General features: G+C 47.8%; 5 protein-coding genes across 6 annotated transcripts; 2 read left to right on the forward strand and 3 right to left on the reverse strand.

The window, feature by feature from the left end:
- Positions 1-1271: 1271 nt before the first annotated feature.
- Positions 1272-2453, forward strand: DFL_002208 (uncharacterized protein; the record flags this gene model as incomplete). The annotated part of the gene is made up of 3 exons (XM_067630960.1): positions 1272-1388; positions 1468-1608; positions 1668-2453. The coding sequence occupies 3 exons, from the start codon at positions 1272-1274 to the stop codon at positions 2451-2453; spliced, it is 1044 nt and encodes a 347-aa protein (XP_067493552.1).
- A 471-nt stretch (positions 2454-2924) lies between these two features.
- Positions 2925-6327, reverse strand: DFL_002209 (uncharacterized protein; the record flags this gene model as incomplete). The annotated part of the gene is made up of 6 exons (XM_067630961.1): positions 2925-2999; positions 3072-3373; positions 3441-3792; positions 3860-5345; positions 5404-5842; positions 5904-6327. 6 exons carry the CDS (start codon positions 6325-6327, stop codon positions 2925-2927), a joined length of 3078 nt encoding a protein of 1025 aa, XP_067493553.1.
- A 512-nt stretch (positions 6328-6839) lies between these two features.
- On the forward strand, positions 6840-11012 carry DFL_002210 (uncharacterized protein; the record flags this gene model as incomplete). Its single annotated transcript, XM_067630963.1, has 2 exons — positions 6840-7367; positions 7428-11012. 2 exons carry the CDS (start codon positions 6840-6842, stop codon positions 11010-11012), a joined length of 4113 nt encoding a protein of 1370 aa, XP_067493554.1.
- A 155-nt stretch (positions 11013-11167) lies between these two features.
- On the reverse strand, positions 11168-12440 carry DFL_002211 (uncharacterized protein; the record flags this gene model as incomplete). The annotated part of the gene is made up of 3 exons (XM_067630964.1): positions 11168-12060; positions 12121-12225; positions 12329-12440. 3 exons carry the CDS (start codon positions 12438-12440, stop codon positions 11168-11170), a joined length of 1110 nt encoding a protein of 369 aa, XP_067493555.1.
- Positions 12441-12990: 550 nt separating this feature from the next.
- DFL_002212 (uncharacterized protein) lies at positions 12991-15060 on the reverse strand (the record flags this gene model as incomplete). 2 transcript variants are annotated; one of them, XM_067630966.1, is made up of 8 exons in its annotated part: positions 12991-13531; positions 13589-13834; positions 13895-14316; positions 14388-14439; positions 14540-14551; positions 14629-14677; positions 14751-14790; positions 14881-15060. In XM_067630966.1, the coding sequence occupies 8 exons, from the start codon at positions 15058-15060 to the stop codon at positions 12991-12993; spliced, it is 1542 nt and encodes a 513-aa protein (XP_067493557.1). The 2 variants fall into 2 exon arrangements, with proteins under 2 accessions (XP_067493557.1, XP_067493556.1); XM_067630965.1 differs by having other exon boundaries at positions 14388-14467; positions 14540-14677.

A 15060-nucleotide genomic window follows, 5' to 3' on the forward strand; every position in this document is an offset into this window, starting at 1 on the left:
GTGGCAAAAACGTTTGCTGCTACGTCCCAGCGGGTAATAACTTGGCTTCGGCCTTGTGCCCTATAGGAACGGCCTGTCTTGAGCGTTTGTGGTACGAATACGCTAAAGAAGCCTGGTCTTCGGTGTTGTTATTGTTGCAAAACGACGACCAAAATGGTGTTGAGGAAGGTGGAACGAAGACGCGGTTCAAGCTTGAATTTCTCGGCAGGATGGTTAGAGCTTCGCGGATAGCCTATAAGCTACCGATACGGCTTAGGTAGTAGCTATATCCTTGACGGTAGAAGGCCGTAGAAGAAGCGCTTGGACTTCGGATGGTTGCAGTTGGCAAATTCTGAGTGGATGTTGATGTTCGATGTTGATGCTGGAGCCCAGAGAGAGGATGGTTGATATCAATAGCTGCCCATTCGATGCATTTCCAACGCTATCAAAACAACCCAAACCACGACCATGTGCACTAGCAACCCTGATGGTGTTACCGACCTGACTTTTACTAGCACCGAAAATACAGAAAATCAAAAAATCAAATTTATTTTTAAAAAACACCTTCATTTTAGCTTCGTCAAGAGTAGCCGATAGTTGGAGGAATAGAGAGAAGGGGATATGATACTATCAAAAAAACGTGGATGGTCGGGCATGTACTGCCGCTGCACGAAAGAACCTTAGTTCTGTGACATAATAATCTCACGGGTCCCTCCAGTTCTATCTCAATATTCTGCATGAACAACCTCCCAACATTCCTTGGGTAGGTCTCACGAAGGGTCCGAATGCGACAAGATGATCCGCAGCGATGCTATCGTCGGGTATTGTGTATGGGAGTGAGTTAGCTTAGCTCGTCCCTGGCCTCGGGCTTGGCTGTCCCTCCATGTCGCTCGCCGGCGCCCATTCTCGCGAGCGGTCTTTTCTCCGGCGTAAGCTTGCTATGGGCCTGGATGTGCATTGAGAGAACATGCTAGCGACCTCTTAAATTCGTTGAGAATGACATGGAAGGCCGGTCCGTCCGATGTTCCTAGAGGTGAAGATATAAATTGTGGGTCTCTCTAGCTGTGGTGTGTCGTCTGTAGTCTGGTATATTTATGACCGAAACTTGTCGTCTGCAGGTACGTTTTTCTGCTTCATCAAAGTGAGCTAGCTGTACAGCGTCGAGCTTCATTCTTCACCCCTCCCAACACACCTAACCTCTCCCCACCTCACCACCACTCTTCTTTGAAAACCATCGTCACAACCTCATTGCTTCTACCACGTGCGCCAATCGTCTTCGGCATCATATAAAAATGGGCAAAACCACACTAAAAGAGTTTGAGGCCGTTTTCCCTCTTCTCGTTGACGAGATTATGGGCGTCTTGGAGAGCTACAAGATCCCCTCTGAGGCTGCTGCTTGGTACCGAAAGGTGAGCTCCTATCATCGTTCATTGGCATCGTAGAACCATCAGTTTGGCTAATACAAGGCTTTTATCCGCTTTATAATAGGTTCTAGAGCACAATTCCGTCGGTGGAAAATGCAATCGAGGCATGTCCGTCGTCGATACTTACAGTACCCTCACCAACCAAGATAAGCTCTCCGACGAAGACTACCTTCGTAGTGCCATCCTCGGATGGTGCACCGAATTGGTATGCTTCCTTCACACCCAATCCAACGTTAGAAAAGGTGCTAATTTTGGGGACTATAGCTCCAAGCTTTCTTCCTCGTCGCCGATGATATCATGGATAGCTCCAAGACCCGTCGTGGCAGCCCATGCTGGTACCTCCACGAGGGTGTTGGTAACATCGCCATCAACGATGCTTTCATGCTCGAATCTGCCATCTACGTCCTTCTCAAGAAGCACTTCCGTAATGCTCCCTACTACATCGATCTCCTAGAACTCTTCCACGATGTCAGCTTCCAGACCGAACTCGGCCAGCTGCTTGACCTGATCACCGCTCCAGAGGACCATGTCGATCTCTCCAAATTCTCTCTCGAGAAGCACTCCTTCATCGTCATCTTCAAGACCGCCTACTACTCTTTCTACCTGCCTGTCGCTTTGGCTATGTATATGGCCGGTGTTGCTACACCGGAGAACCTCAAGCAGGCCCACGATGTCCTTATCCCATTGGGCGAGTACTTCCAGATCCAGGATGACTACCTTGATTGCTATGGTGACCCAGAGCATATTGGCAAGATTGGTACCGACATCAAGGACAACAAGTGCGGTTGGCTCATCAACCAGGCTCTCTCTATCGCTACCCCAGAACAGCGCCAGATCCTTGATGACAACTACGGAAAGAAGGACGATGTCGCGGAAGCTAGAGTCAAGCAGGTTTTCTTGGACTTGGAACTTGAGAGGAGATACCAAGACTACGAAGAAACCGCCGTCGGTAAGATCAGAACGATGATCGAAGGTATAGACGAGACGACTGGTTTCAAGAAGGATGTCTTGACCAACTTCTTGAACAAGATTTACAAGAGAAGCAAGTAAATACCTTGTTGGGTATTGGGTAGAACTTGCTCTTGTTAATTTCCTTATACCCTGGCAGCTTCAACTTTGATCATCTTCTGACAGGTGCCAGAAAACTACTCAAGGCTGATATTGGGGAGCACGGACGCGTTTCTTTGGTCAATAGTTAATCCTTTTAATTTTTGATCCCACCTACTGTGCCTTCCAACGAACGGATGGATTCCGTTTTGCAAAGTTGAGGGAATGAACATTGCATGCACGTTCTTTTAGTAATGTCACATAACACTTTCATGATGAAACGGACATTATAGACACCTGAAATTAATCAAATTAATCATCTAATAATGGACGTGCTTCCATCTTGTCATCATCCAATCGTGCCCGTGCTTTTATGCATGATATAAACGAATGCCGCCCTAAAACACCGAGATACCAACCCAATCAAAAAAAGTCTGCCGTATCATATCAAAGTCATAATCTATAATGAAAACCTTACGAATCGTCCTCTTCTTCCTCTTCTTCCTCCTTCGGATCTTCCTCACGGTCTGTCTCCCCGTCGGTTTCCGCCTTCTCGACATTAGCCGCTGTCCGTTGCCGTTTGATTGAATTGGCGATTTTCAAGTCGCCCATCTCACTTACAATATTTGTTTCCCCTCCTAATTCCCCGTCTTCATCGCCAGCGGCATCGCCGCCGCCTCCGGAACTACCAGCGCTACCTCTAGTACCTGGGCGACTTCTAGGCCCTTCTTCCTGTTGTGCAATAACTTTCTGTAGACTGGCTTCGAATTTGACAAGTGCGTTTCTGGAAACAGCGTCCGTGACGGCTTTGGATCCGGTAAGTTCTGTGGTTTGATCGGATAAATCGCGTAGTTTCTCGGCGGATGCAAAGGGACTAATGACAAGCTTCCCCAGGAACTGGCAAAGAATCTTCTTTTCCTCCTCTACGATAACCCAATCGTATTAGCTTTCAAGGTAAACGCGCACCCGGGATATAGATGTTAAACGTGCTTGTACTCCCTGTTACAATTCTTCCCACGATATCGGTTGCCAGATCAACATGTACGTCCCAGTTAACCGCCCCTTCCAACATAGTCTCTGCCTTAAACACCTTTCTTGGATCCGTCCAATCTGTCATCTGGTTCGTTATATTCGCTGGCGTAACCATCTCCTCACCTTCATCGAGGTTTGCAAACAATCCTATTAGGGTATGAAGAGTGGCGACTATTATACGCTGCATTCGGACCTGGTTGTCATCTCGTGAGTGGCAATAAACCGGGAGGAAGTACGAAAGCGTTTGGCGAAGTGTTAAGTTCTCGTTTGTCGAAGGGTCGAAGTAAGCGATGACCATGGCTTTGAGCAGCTGTGCTCCCCCCTTGTTAGCATCGGATATATATTTCGTGAATATGAACGGAGAAAGGAATACATACGTCATCATCCTCAACTACCTTTGCCAAAAATAACTTACAAAGAACCTCGACACAAGCTGCTTGTGTCTCGGGGCTATCCTCCAACTTCGTTGCCTTTCCGAACATCTTGTACAATGTCTTCTGCTCGATCTGACATTTCTCGCTTTCAAAAAGTGTGGTCCCGTGGATCACCAACATATCGCAAATAATGTGCGCTGCCTCAACCTGTAACTCTTCATGCCCCTTGTTGAAGCAGTGGGCGAACAGCGTCAGATTTTCTTCGGCGAGTGGCTTATCCAGCAGACAGCATAATCCCAGACACCTCAGGCCTCTTTCTCTTATCGGGGCCTCTTGCGAGCGTACGGCTGGAACGATGAGACCATTCAACATGGTTGCTAAATGAGCGTTCGAACTAAGATCGCCCTCAACATTCTCAAGCATACACTGCGCAATAAAGAGACATCTGAGATTTGTAACCATCTCCTTGATCGCCTTCTCGTCTGATTCTTCATCATCCAGATCCATCATTTCATCATCACTATCACCGATCCTTGGTGTCTTTGCCTTCTGTTTAGTTTTGTGCTTTTTCTTGGGCCGTTCATCTTCTGGCTCCGACTGTGCCGAGTGGAAGCTGTCGTTATCATCTCCGTCGACTGCTGGTTCTTCCTCTGGTGCGATTGTGTCGTGCACTTCTGCTATGATTTCCAATGTTACGCTGCAAAACTCTCGTTCTCCGCCGGAAACTTTGCGCATCACCTCTATGATACGGCTGACAGTCGCTTCTGGTAAATCCACGATTGCGAGTGATTCTCGAAGCAAAGCAAACATCGCACGACGACCAATTTCGTCACCGTAGTCGGCTTTAAGGGCTATTAAAAGAAGTTGTTCGACAATGAATTCGATCTCGGCAGAGTCCTTTGGCTGAGCGTTGGCACTTCCAGAAGCATTGACCGGGACTCCTAGTGGGGATTCGATTAAAAGGTTAATGTACTTCTGGATAATAAGAGCCATCGTTGTAACCTCGGGAATTTTTTCGTCGATGTGATGGTCATTCTTGGTCTTGGGATCGCGACAATAGTCATGGAATGTCCGGACCAAGAAGATTGACTCCGCAGTGAGATCGTTCCAGAACTCCTCACTAAACGCCTTTTCGACCGAATTCCCGTGCTGCCAATATGCTTCCATTGCCATTTCTGCGACTTTGCTGTTAACGACATCCAATCGCTCAAGAACCTCGAGGATGTCGCCGTCAGCGTTAGAGACCCAGTTGTCGACGAATGCCTTTTCTGCAGCCCTTCTAACAGCTAGATCACGATCTTGAAGACCCCATCGGAGAATCTTTTCTCGCATGGAAATTGTAAGTAGACGAAAGTCTCCAAGAGAAGGCAGAGTTCTGGAGTAGACCAGGCGGCGTGTTAACGCGTCAAGATCCCGAGATCTCTCTAGGAGATGTGGAAGGGTCAATGGTGTATGATTTAGATTCATCAAAATAGCTCGGCGGACCTCACTGATAGATAATCAAGTTAGCGGCTATCGAATTATTATACGCTTGGGCACGGACGTACGCGCTGTTATCACCCGAGAGCCTATCTACTAGTCTTCCAACTACGGTGTTTTGCACCAGGCCCTCATCATCGTCATCGTCGTCTTCTTCCTCTTCCTCTTCTTCTTCTGAGGCACCAAATCCGAGTCTCATCAGCGCCAGCGCTGCTTGCCCTCTGATATTGGACTCTCGATCATACATCCTCCTTACCAGCCCTTTCTTCAATATAGCAAATGAATGCTCATCGAGGGCGGGTATTGAGCTCAGTGTCAACGCGAAAAACTGGCAGACGCGAAATCGAACGATTTTGTTGGCTGCTGTAAGGCCCTTCGCGAGGTGTGCGAGAAGGAACCGTGTAAAGCGAGTCGTGCAAGATGGCGGTAATTGATCGTCTTCCTCATCATCTACCTGCATCTCTACATCACCATCGCTGGTCTTTGCGGCCTTCCTATCCTTCAATTCTATCCACCATAACCCTTATTAGTCTCCATGCTCCAACATATACGGACGGTATTAACCCACCCTTTTCATAAATATGCCTAACAAACGAATCACAAAATCTCAATATCCGGTCCCCAACCGCCTCTCCCTTTTTGACGACAAGAGCACGATTTAAACATCGTACAAATTCCACACAAAACGCCTTTTCGGCCCTCATTCCTTCCTTGGCGCATTTCTCTTGTGTAGCTCGCAATGCGACCACGAGTTTTCGGTGCGTGGCAGTTGAGCCCTGGGCAGAGCTAAAGGAAGTTTGAATGGCCTTTTGAAGAGGTGTGTATTGCGGTACGTCCGGAGGCGGAGAGACCGAAGCTGAAGCTTGGGATAATGCTACCGCTACCGCGACGACAGCAGCTTCTTTTTCTTTGGAGGTTTTAGTAGCTTTAGTAGCTTTGGTAGCTCGTGTTTTTCGCGTGCCAGAGGTTGCGCTGGCTTTCCGAGGCGGCATTGTGGTAGATATTCCGATATTGTCGTCGATTCGAGTATGGTTCTATGCGATAATAGACAGTCAATTGAAGCAAAACTATAGCTTGATCACGCGCGAGGAATAAGTGGGATGTGCTCGGTAGCTATCCCAGCAGTTGAGCTTGCGAAGTTGCTTGCACGAGCTGTTGTTTCTTTGTTTACTAACGCTCCTAATGAGGAAAATCTAATCAGATTTTATCTCAGTCTCGTGATCTAAATCTAATCTAATCTAATCGATAGGGACGACATATGCAACACATCCCACCTTGCAGCAGCCCACCTTTTTAGTTCCCTCGCCGCCGCCGATGAAAATTGTGACCGGTTGAATTTTTGGGTTTTCTTTTCCTTTACTACTCTCTGTCAATGAAGCTGGTCCGGAGGCGCTGAGCACTTGAAAAGTAGGTGAGTTCTCTTGTACATTTTTCCTTTCAAGAAACTATTACAATCCAGTCTTTTCAATCTGATACTGACTATTAATGCTTCTAGCAAGTCACAATGTCCACTACAACCTGGTTTCCCCTACCAGGCTCTCCTGCTCTTTCCTCATTCCGTATCGCAGAACTTACAAAATCCATAAACTCAAAACTTCCATCTTCAACATTCGTCCGCCTGGAAACGATATCTAGTCTTCATGTCCACTACATCCAAGTCACCAATGTGAATGCTCTTGCGACTTTGCAAAATGTTCGCAGTAAGGAGCGCCAGATACTTGACCAGTTGCTCCGGTATGGCGACGAAGCCGATGTTACTGATCCACCAACTCAATTGTTGAAGGATGCGATTGAAAATCCGGAGTTTAACGTCAATGGTCTTGAGGATGTTCTTGTCTTGTTCGCAAGTCCAAGGCCGGAAACTATTTCGCCATGGTCGTCGAAGGCGACAAGTATTGCGCATGTGTGTGATATGGAAAATCTAGTCACTCGTATTGAAAGAGGTGTCGCGTTTGCGCTTAAGTTTAGTGGCGATGCGAGCAAGCTGGATGTTAGCTCCTTCAGCAACATTCTTCATGATCGAATGACGCAGGTTAGTATTCGTTCTTAATATTTCATCCGTTAGACCCGATGCTCATCCATCCTATCATAGACTCTCACTCCGACTATGCCAATATCCTCACTCTCTCTTGCTTCTACCACTCCAGCCCTAGCGACTCAAATCAACCTCACCACTACTTCAAATCCTGCCGAAACCCTTGAAGCTGCCAATAAAGCCTACGGTCTCGCCCTCGATGCCTCTGAAAAGTCTTACCTTTTAAATGCCTTCTCACCCAATGGTGCCTGCCCACGGGACCCCTATGATGTGGAACTTTTTATGTTCGCTCAAGTCAACTCCGAACATTGTCGTCACAAACAATTCAATGCGTCATGGACCATCGATGGAGTCGATAAGCCAAACTCTTTGTTCGGGATGATCAGGAATACTCATAGGAATAGCCCGAACCATACAATTTCCGCATACTCAGATAACGCAGCCGTGTTGGAAGGTTCAAAGGCCACATTTTGGGCCCCTAATAAGACTGGGGACTGGACATTGACGGATGAGACTGTGCATTTCGTGGCAAAGGTGGAGACACATAACCACCCTACCGCTGTTTCTCCATATCCCGGTGCGGCTACTGGATCTGGTGGTGAGATCCGTGATGAGGGCGCCGTCGGGCGGGGTTCGAAGCCAAAGGCTGGATTGGCGGGGTTCAACGTTTCTGATCTTTTGATTCCAGATTATAAACGACCATGGGAATTGGATGTTGGAAAACCATATCACATTGCTTCGTCCTTAGATATCATGCTCGAAGCGCCAATTGGTAGTGCAGCATTCAACAATGAATTTGGAAGGCCGTGCATTACCGGGTACTTTAGAACGTTGACAACCAATGTGCCGGTTCCTGTTACCGAAGGAAAGGCAGAGGAGGTGAGAGGGTATCACAAGCCGATTATGATCGCTGGTGGATTGGGAACAATTAGGCCGCAACATGCACTAAAGGAGAAGGGAGCCATCAACCCCGGCGCATACTTGATTGTACTCGGAGGGCCAGCAATGTTGATTGGATTGGGAGGTGGGGCTGCCTCAAGTGTGGCATCTGGTGAAGGGTCTGTTGAATTAGATTTTGCCTCCGTTCAAAGAGGAAACCCGGAAATGCAGAGGAGGGCTCAGATGGTTATCGATGCTTGTACGGCATTGGGTGACCACAACCCTATCCGGTCTATTCACGACGTTGGTGCGGGTGGTTTATCCAATGCGCTACCGGAGCTAGTTCACGACGCAGGACTTGGAGCGAAATTTGAGCTCAGGGATGTGGAGAGCGCAGATAAGAGCATGAGCCCATTGCAAATTTGGTGCTGTGAAGCACAGGAAAGATACGTGCTTGCCGTCGCGGAGGAAGGTTTGGAAGTTTTCGAGAAGATGGCTAGAAGAGAGAGATGCGGGTTTAGGGTTGTGGGAAGAGCTGTTGGTGGTAGCGAAGAGGAGCAGAGATTGGTCTTAACAGACAAGGAGTCGAAAGAGCATCCAGTTCCAATTGATCTACCAATGTCGACACTTTTCGGAAAGCCACCAAAGATGCATAAGGATGTCAAGACGAGGAAGCTACAACTACCAACATTTGATGCTTCTTTGAAGCAGTATCTTCCTAAGGCGCCCGAGTCCTCGCTGCCCGAAGCTATCGAGAGGGTTCTTACTCTGCCATCTGTCGGATCGAAGCAATTTTTGATCACAATCGGAGACAGAAGTGTCACTGGTCTGGTGGTTCGAGACCAGATGGTTGGTCCATGGCAAACACCTGTCGCAGACGTCGGAGTCACCGCAACTTCGCTTTCTCCGGACGTTACGACAGGAGAGGCGATGGCAATGGGTGAACGTCCAATTCTGGCACTGGTTTCACCAGCCTCGTCGGCCAGAATGGCTGTGGCAGAATCCTTGACGAATCTAGCCGCAGCTGATATCTTGGGAGGCCTCGAGCGTGTCCGCCTATCTGCTAACTGGATGGCCGCCGGTAGCCACCCAGGTGAGGGCGCTGCATTATACGAAGCTGTCGAGGCTGTTGGTTTGGACCTATGCCCTAAACTCGGTGTTTCGATCCCAGTCGGTAAAGACTCGATGAGCATGAAAATGAAATGGGGTAAGAGTGACGAGGTTACAGCTCCGATCTCACTTGTTGTCACTGCTTTCTGCGCGGTAGCCGATATCAGGAGGACTTGGACTCCTGCTCTTGTTCGAGATGAGAACACTCTCCTCTTGTTCGTTGATCTTGCCCAGGGAGCTCGCGCACTTGGAGGCAGTGCACTATCCCAAGTTTTCGGACAAGTCGGCTCAGAGGTCCCAGACGTTCGAGATGTGCCAGTGTTGAAGGGATTCTTCAAGGCCGTTCAAGAACTTCGAGAATCAGGAATCGTCCTTGCGTACCACGACCGAAGCGATGGTGGTCTCTTTACCACGCTTGCTGAAATGGCCTTCGCAGGCCGGACAGGTCTAGATATCAGACTTGACAGCCTGGTCAGCGAAAATTCTGAATCCGACGCCATACAGGCTCTGTTCAACGAAGAACTCGGTGCCGTATTCCAAATCCAAGAAGCAAATCTTAATGAATTCGGCCGAATTCTGAACGCCCATGGCATTCATACCTCCTCTATCTCCACAATCGCCAAACCCGTATTGGCTTCTCCTCAATCCGTCAAAATCCATTACCACAAGGACACCATCTACTCCTCTACCCGTTCCGAACTCCAACTTCTTTGGGCCCGTACTTCCTTCGAGATGCAAAAGATCCGAGACAACCCGTCATGCGCAGATCAAGAATACTCTTCTATCAAAGACGATAATAACTCAGGTCTATCCTACCAACTCACCTTTGACCCTATAGAATCGGTTATCCCGGCATCGTTGACTTCCAAACCAAAGGTTGCCATCCTCCGTGAACAGGGTGTCAACGGACACGCTGAGATGGCGTTTGCTTTCCTGATGGCAGGGTTTACTCCGGTAGATGTGCATATGACAGACCTCATCTCTGGAGGTGTATCACTTACATCATTCACCGGTATCGCAGCCTGTGGTGGATTCTCATACGGTGACGTGCTCGGTGCTGGAGCTGGATGGGCGAAATCCGTGCTGCTACACCCACAGACTCGAAAGGGATTCGCGGAATTCTTTGAAAGGAAGGATACTTTCGCCCTTGGTGTCTGTAACGGATGTCAGTTCCTGAGCCACTTGAAGGAAATGATCCCAGGCGCCAAGGGTGTCTGGCCGAACTTTGAAAGGAATGAAAGTGAGCAGTACGAAGCCAGAGTCTGCATGGTGGAAGTTGTGGAGGAGAAGAGCATTTTCTTCCAGGGTATGACGGGAACGAAGATGCCAATAGTAACCGCACATGGAGAAGGACGAGCAGTCTTTAAGGATGGAGCCAGTGTCAACGGCTTGGAAAAGAAGGGATACGTAAGTTTGAGGTATGTGGATAATGAGGGTAAGGTTACCGAGAAGTACCCCGAAAATCCAAACGGAAGTCCGAAGGGCGTCACAGGTGTGAGGAGTGAAGATGGGAGGGTGCTGGCTATGATGCCGCATCCAGAGCGAACGGTGCTTCTCCAGGCGCACAGTTGGTTGAGTGAAGAGGCCAAAACCTGGGGACATCTCGGACCATGGGTTAGAATGTTTAGAAACGCTAGGAAGTGGGTTGGTTAAACAGGAGTTTAGAAGTTATTTTTGGAGGTGTATATATATATAGCGGAGAACCCCAGTTCTCTTTTTGTAAAAGTTCTTAGAAGTTAAGCAATATTCTTTTGATGATATCCAGATTTTATTTTTTTACATGCTGTATATGGTGGTTCAAAATATGTCTATGGCAAGACAATGTACTTCTCCAAGTGTGGCGGGATCGCCTGTACCAAACCCTTACTCTCCAGCCATTTCCTGCTGAAGAGTCTTTCGGCATATCGGTACGCTCCATCGCATAAGACAGTAACGACTGTCTTCCCAGGCCCCAAGATCTTCGCCATCTCATACGCCGCGACTACATTCAACGCCGTGCTGGCCCCCATATACAGCCCTTCTTCATCCAACAGCCTGTAAACCATCTCAATACTCTTCTCATCTGCGATATGCAGCGCATCATCCACCAGTTCGACATCTGGCTTAAGATTATCAGTGACACGCCCCTGTCCGATACCCTCCGTTATCGAGCTTCCCGTCCTCTCGTTTAACTTCCCTCCAGACGTGATGTATGAATACAACACCGATCCAGGTGGATCCGCTAGAAAACTCTTAACCTTCCCATCACTCTTCTCCTTCAAATATCTCGTGATACCCGCCAGTGTACCGCCAGTTCCGGTGGAGCAAGTGAATCCATCAATCTTCCCGCCAGTTTGTTCCCAAATCTCCGGCCCAGTAGTTTCGATATGCGCCCGTCGGTTCGCCGTATTATCGAACTGGTTCGTCCATACGGCATTCTCCAATCTTTCAGCATGTCGTTTCGCCTGGTGATTGTAATTATCTGGGTTTTCGAATGCGACTGCAGGAACCGGGTACACTTCCGCACCGAGAAGGCGGAGAAGATCGATTTTACCCTGGGATTGTGTGTTGGGCATGTAAATCACACATTTGTAGCCCTTCGAGCGACAGACGTGGGCAAGCCCAATACCGGTGTTTCCGGCTGTGCCTTCAACAACAGTACCGCCGGGCTTGAGAAGAGAGCGTTCCTCAGCATCCTTGACGACATAAAGTGCCGCGCGGTCTATTTTCCAAGTGATGTCAGCACCCTATACTTTCCCCTGAATATGAAATTGAAACAGACCTTTTACACTGCCACCTGGATTCATAAACTCGGCCTTTCCGAGAATCTCACAACCTGTCTCATCGCTAAGTTTGTTGAGACGGATTAATGGTGTCCTACCGATTGCTTTTAGTTATTAGCTGTCCATATTTTCAGGCTTGTCTCTCTGTCATGCATTTCCGGCAGCGTAGTGGGGTGATATTGGCGCTGCACTCAGTGGAAAACATACCACCAACAAAACCATTGACGGTGCCTTGAGCCTGAGAAACTCGCTGTGTGTATGCGAACTCAGAGGCTCGTGTGACGGAGGTGGAGAACCTGCGAATTGTAGTGCGAAACATGGTTTGTAGAATAATTTGGGGATGTCGAGGGAGAAGCTGGAACGGTGGTGTAACAATGAATGGCGCAATCGAGTGTGGTCGCCCATTCGGGTAACTGCGACTTCGGCCCTGCAATTCGCCTGGCGTGCAGCCGGCGTTGAGGACGGGGTCAGTCCGGTTCCAGCAAGGCTTACGACGGGTCGGTATTAGCTAAGCTAGGCATCTACGGATTTCATGGAACGTAAAGTTCGAGATTTTAGAAGTTAAATTTAATTAAGGAGACGAAATCCAATTAATTCCTGATACATTACGAGGAATCGACGAGAGGTTTTCGATATAAGTACGAAATGCAACAAATTCAACACACTTCCCAAAGACCCGAAAAGACCCAACATTCAAACATCCAGCCTGTCGTCACAGTCAATATCATGCAATGAAAATATGCATACCCTCATTTCCAACATTACGTGTCTTTGAACTTAATTACAAATCAAAAGGAAAATCTCTGTGCTAAAGAGAAGACTATAGAAAGGCAAAATTTCAAACCCTCCTGACGAGTTGCCCTTTATTACTACCCCATCATCTCATATGCCTTTGGATTCCGATTTAGATGGGCGTTTTCGGGTCTATTCCAAGGATTCGTACTCGTTTCTGACGCTGGAGAAATGATTGGTGACGAATAACTAGGTTTAGTCGGCGAAAATTGTTCATTGGCGAATCCACCATGGGGAGGTGGTGGAGGAGGTGCTTGAGTCATCGCTTCTCCTCCGCCGTACAGGCTCTGAGACCTATCGTCAGTGGCGTTTCGACGCCTTGGGTGATAAAAGAAGATGTAGTAACACATGGCTATAATCGCCACGAAAGCGACTCCGCCAACCGTTCCACCTACAATCGCGGGTATAGGGGTTGAATGGGGTGGTGGCGGTGGCGGTGGTGGAGGTGGAGGGGGCAGAGGGGGTGGCGGGGGTGGCGGACTGATGCATAGGTCCTTGATATCTGATACAGAGGCATTATTGGCACCTACTTCAACGACGTTTGATGCGGTGACATTGTACAATGCAGGAGCAACGGAAAACTCCTCGTTTTGAAAGTCGTAAAAGACGTAGGCACTCCTGCAGACATTTATTAACCCAATCAAATTATATTAATACCTGGGGAGAGCGTCGTACCTGAAAAAAGGCGTGCCCATAACAGTGTTCCTATCATTTGACACAATCAACACCAAATACCAGGGAGTGTCCGGGAGTGACACAAGCATTTGCCTGTACGGTACAAAAATGGAGAGGCCGTCACTGAATGTAAAGTTTAGCCCGGCGTCTTCAGGAGGGAGAGTATTGATATAGTAATCGTTGCTTGGTTTGGCACCGAGATCATTCATAACAACATCAAATACATCACTCGGGAGATGGATTGAACTAGGAGTCATCGTTAGTATATAGGCAACGGAAGTTGAACATGAAAAGTAAATCTCTTACGCGGTGCCGAAGTTCAAATCAGCAGTGACAGGCGATATCTCTGGTTGATTCAGTGGCTTAGATACCACATTCCCCCCGGGGCCGATTATATCAATACCCAACAGATCGAGCGCATAGGTTGTCCGGCTACTAAAGGTCCTTAATGGCAAAGTAAACTTTGTACAATCAATCCCTCCAAAGGTAATCGATTTCCCAGAATTCTCTTTTCCACGGATATCACCAGCATAAATTCCGTATGTGGGTGTGTTGATGATATCCTTTTCTTGCATTACTTCGAGGAAAGAAGGGTATTCGATAGTAGAATCGCTACGATCCAAGCCTATAGACGGACTTGCATTGTAGTATCGCCCGACACCAAAATTGACATCTTCGATCGTCAATTGGCCGAGTCGGAATTTGTCTCGGCCCCAATATCCGATAGCCTAAAACCTAGACGTTAAATAAATTTCTCAAACAAACAAGAAGATATTTTCGATTTGAGCCGGGCCCATACATATCTGTTGTCTCTGTATTCAATCTCGAAATCGCCGCTAAGGTTTCGGTAACTAGAGGAGTCAGGCGGGTACAGTGAAACTAAATAGTTCCCAGACGAGTTTATGAGCTCCTGCTACCCATATTAAAGATTTCAGCATCCCGGAGACTCACAAAATCCAGACCCTTGTGTTATTGAACAGGGAATTTCTTGTGTCAAAGGCGGGCAATCCTGCGTGCTATTCCACGGGCTTGCGACCCACGTATACGGATTCTGAGCGACCCCTAGTCTGAGGTTTTTACTCTTGTCGCCTAGGTTCCGATGAAGTATCACGTTAGAATTAAAACGTTGCCGCGTCCATATTACTAGCCAAATTATACATACCAATGTTAACCTCAACGTAAAATTGGAAGATCGTTGAGTTCTAAGTTAACATCGTCGTAGAGTTTAGTTAGCGGATTTGCAGCCGGGGCTAGGGTTTCGACGTTGTAACGTGTATGGCCGTATCACTAACATATAATATATCGGTACCCCTCCACCCATTACCTTCCTGTCGCCGAAATAAATCTCCATGAAATTTTTCGGCCTCGTCAAGAAGGTCTAAGGTGAATGTTTTTGTCGCTTGGAGAACTGGAGAGAGTAAGGCAAAAATGTACAATACTAAAAGTGTTAATTTTGAAATAGTGACTGCCAT

The sequence above is a fragment of the Arthrobotrys flagrans genome (genome assembly GCF_004000055.1).
Source record: "Arthrobotrys flagrans strain CBS H-5679 chromosome Unknown unitig_3, whole genome shotgun sequence".
NCBI classification, from domain to species: Eukaryota; Fungi; Ascomycota; class Orbiliomycetes; order Orbiliales; family Orbiliaceae; genus Arthrobotrys; species Arthrobotrys flagrans.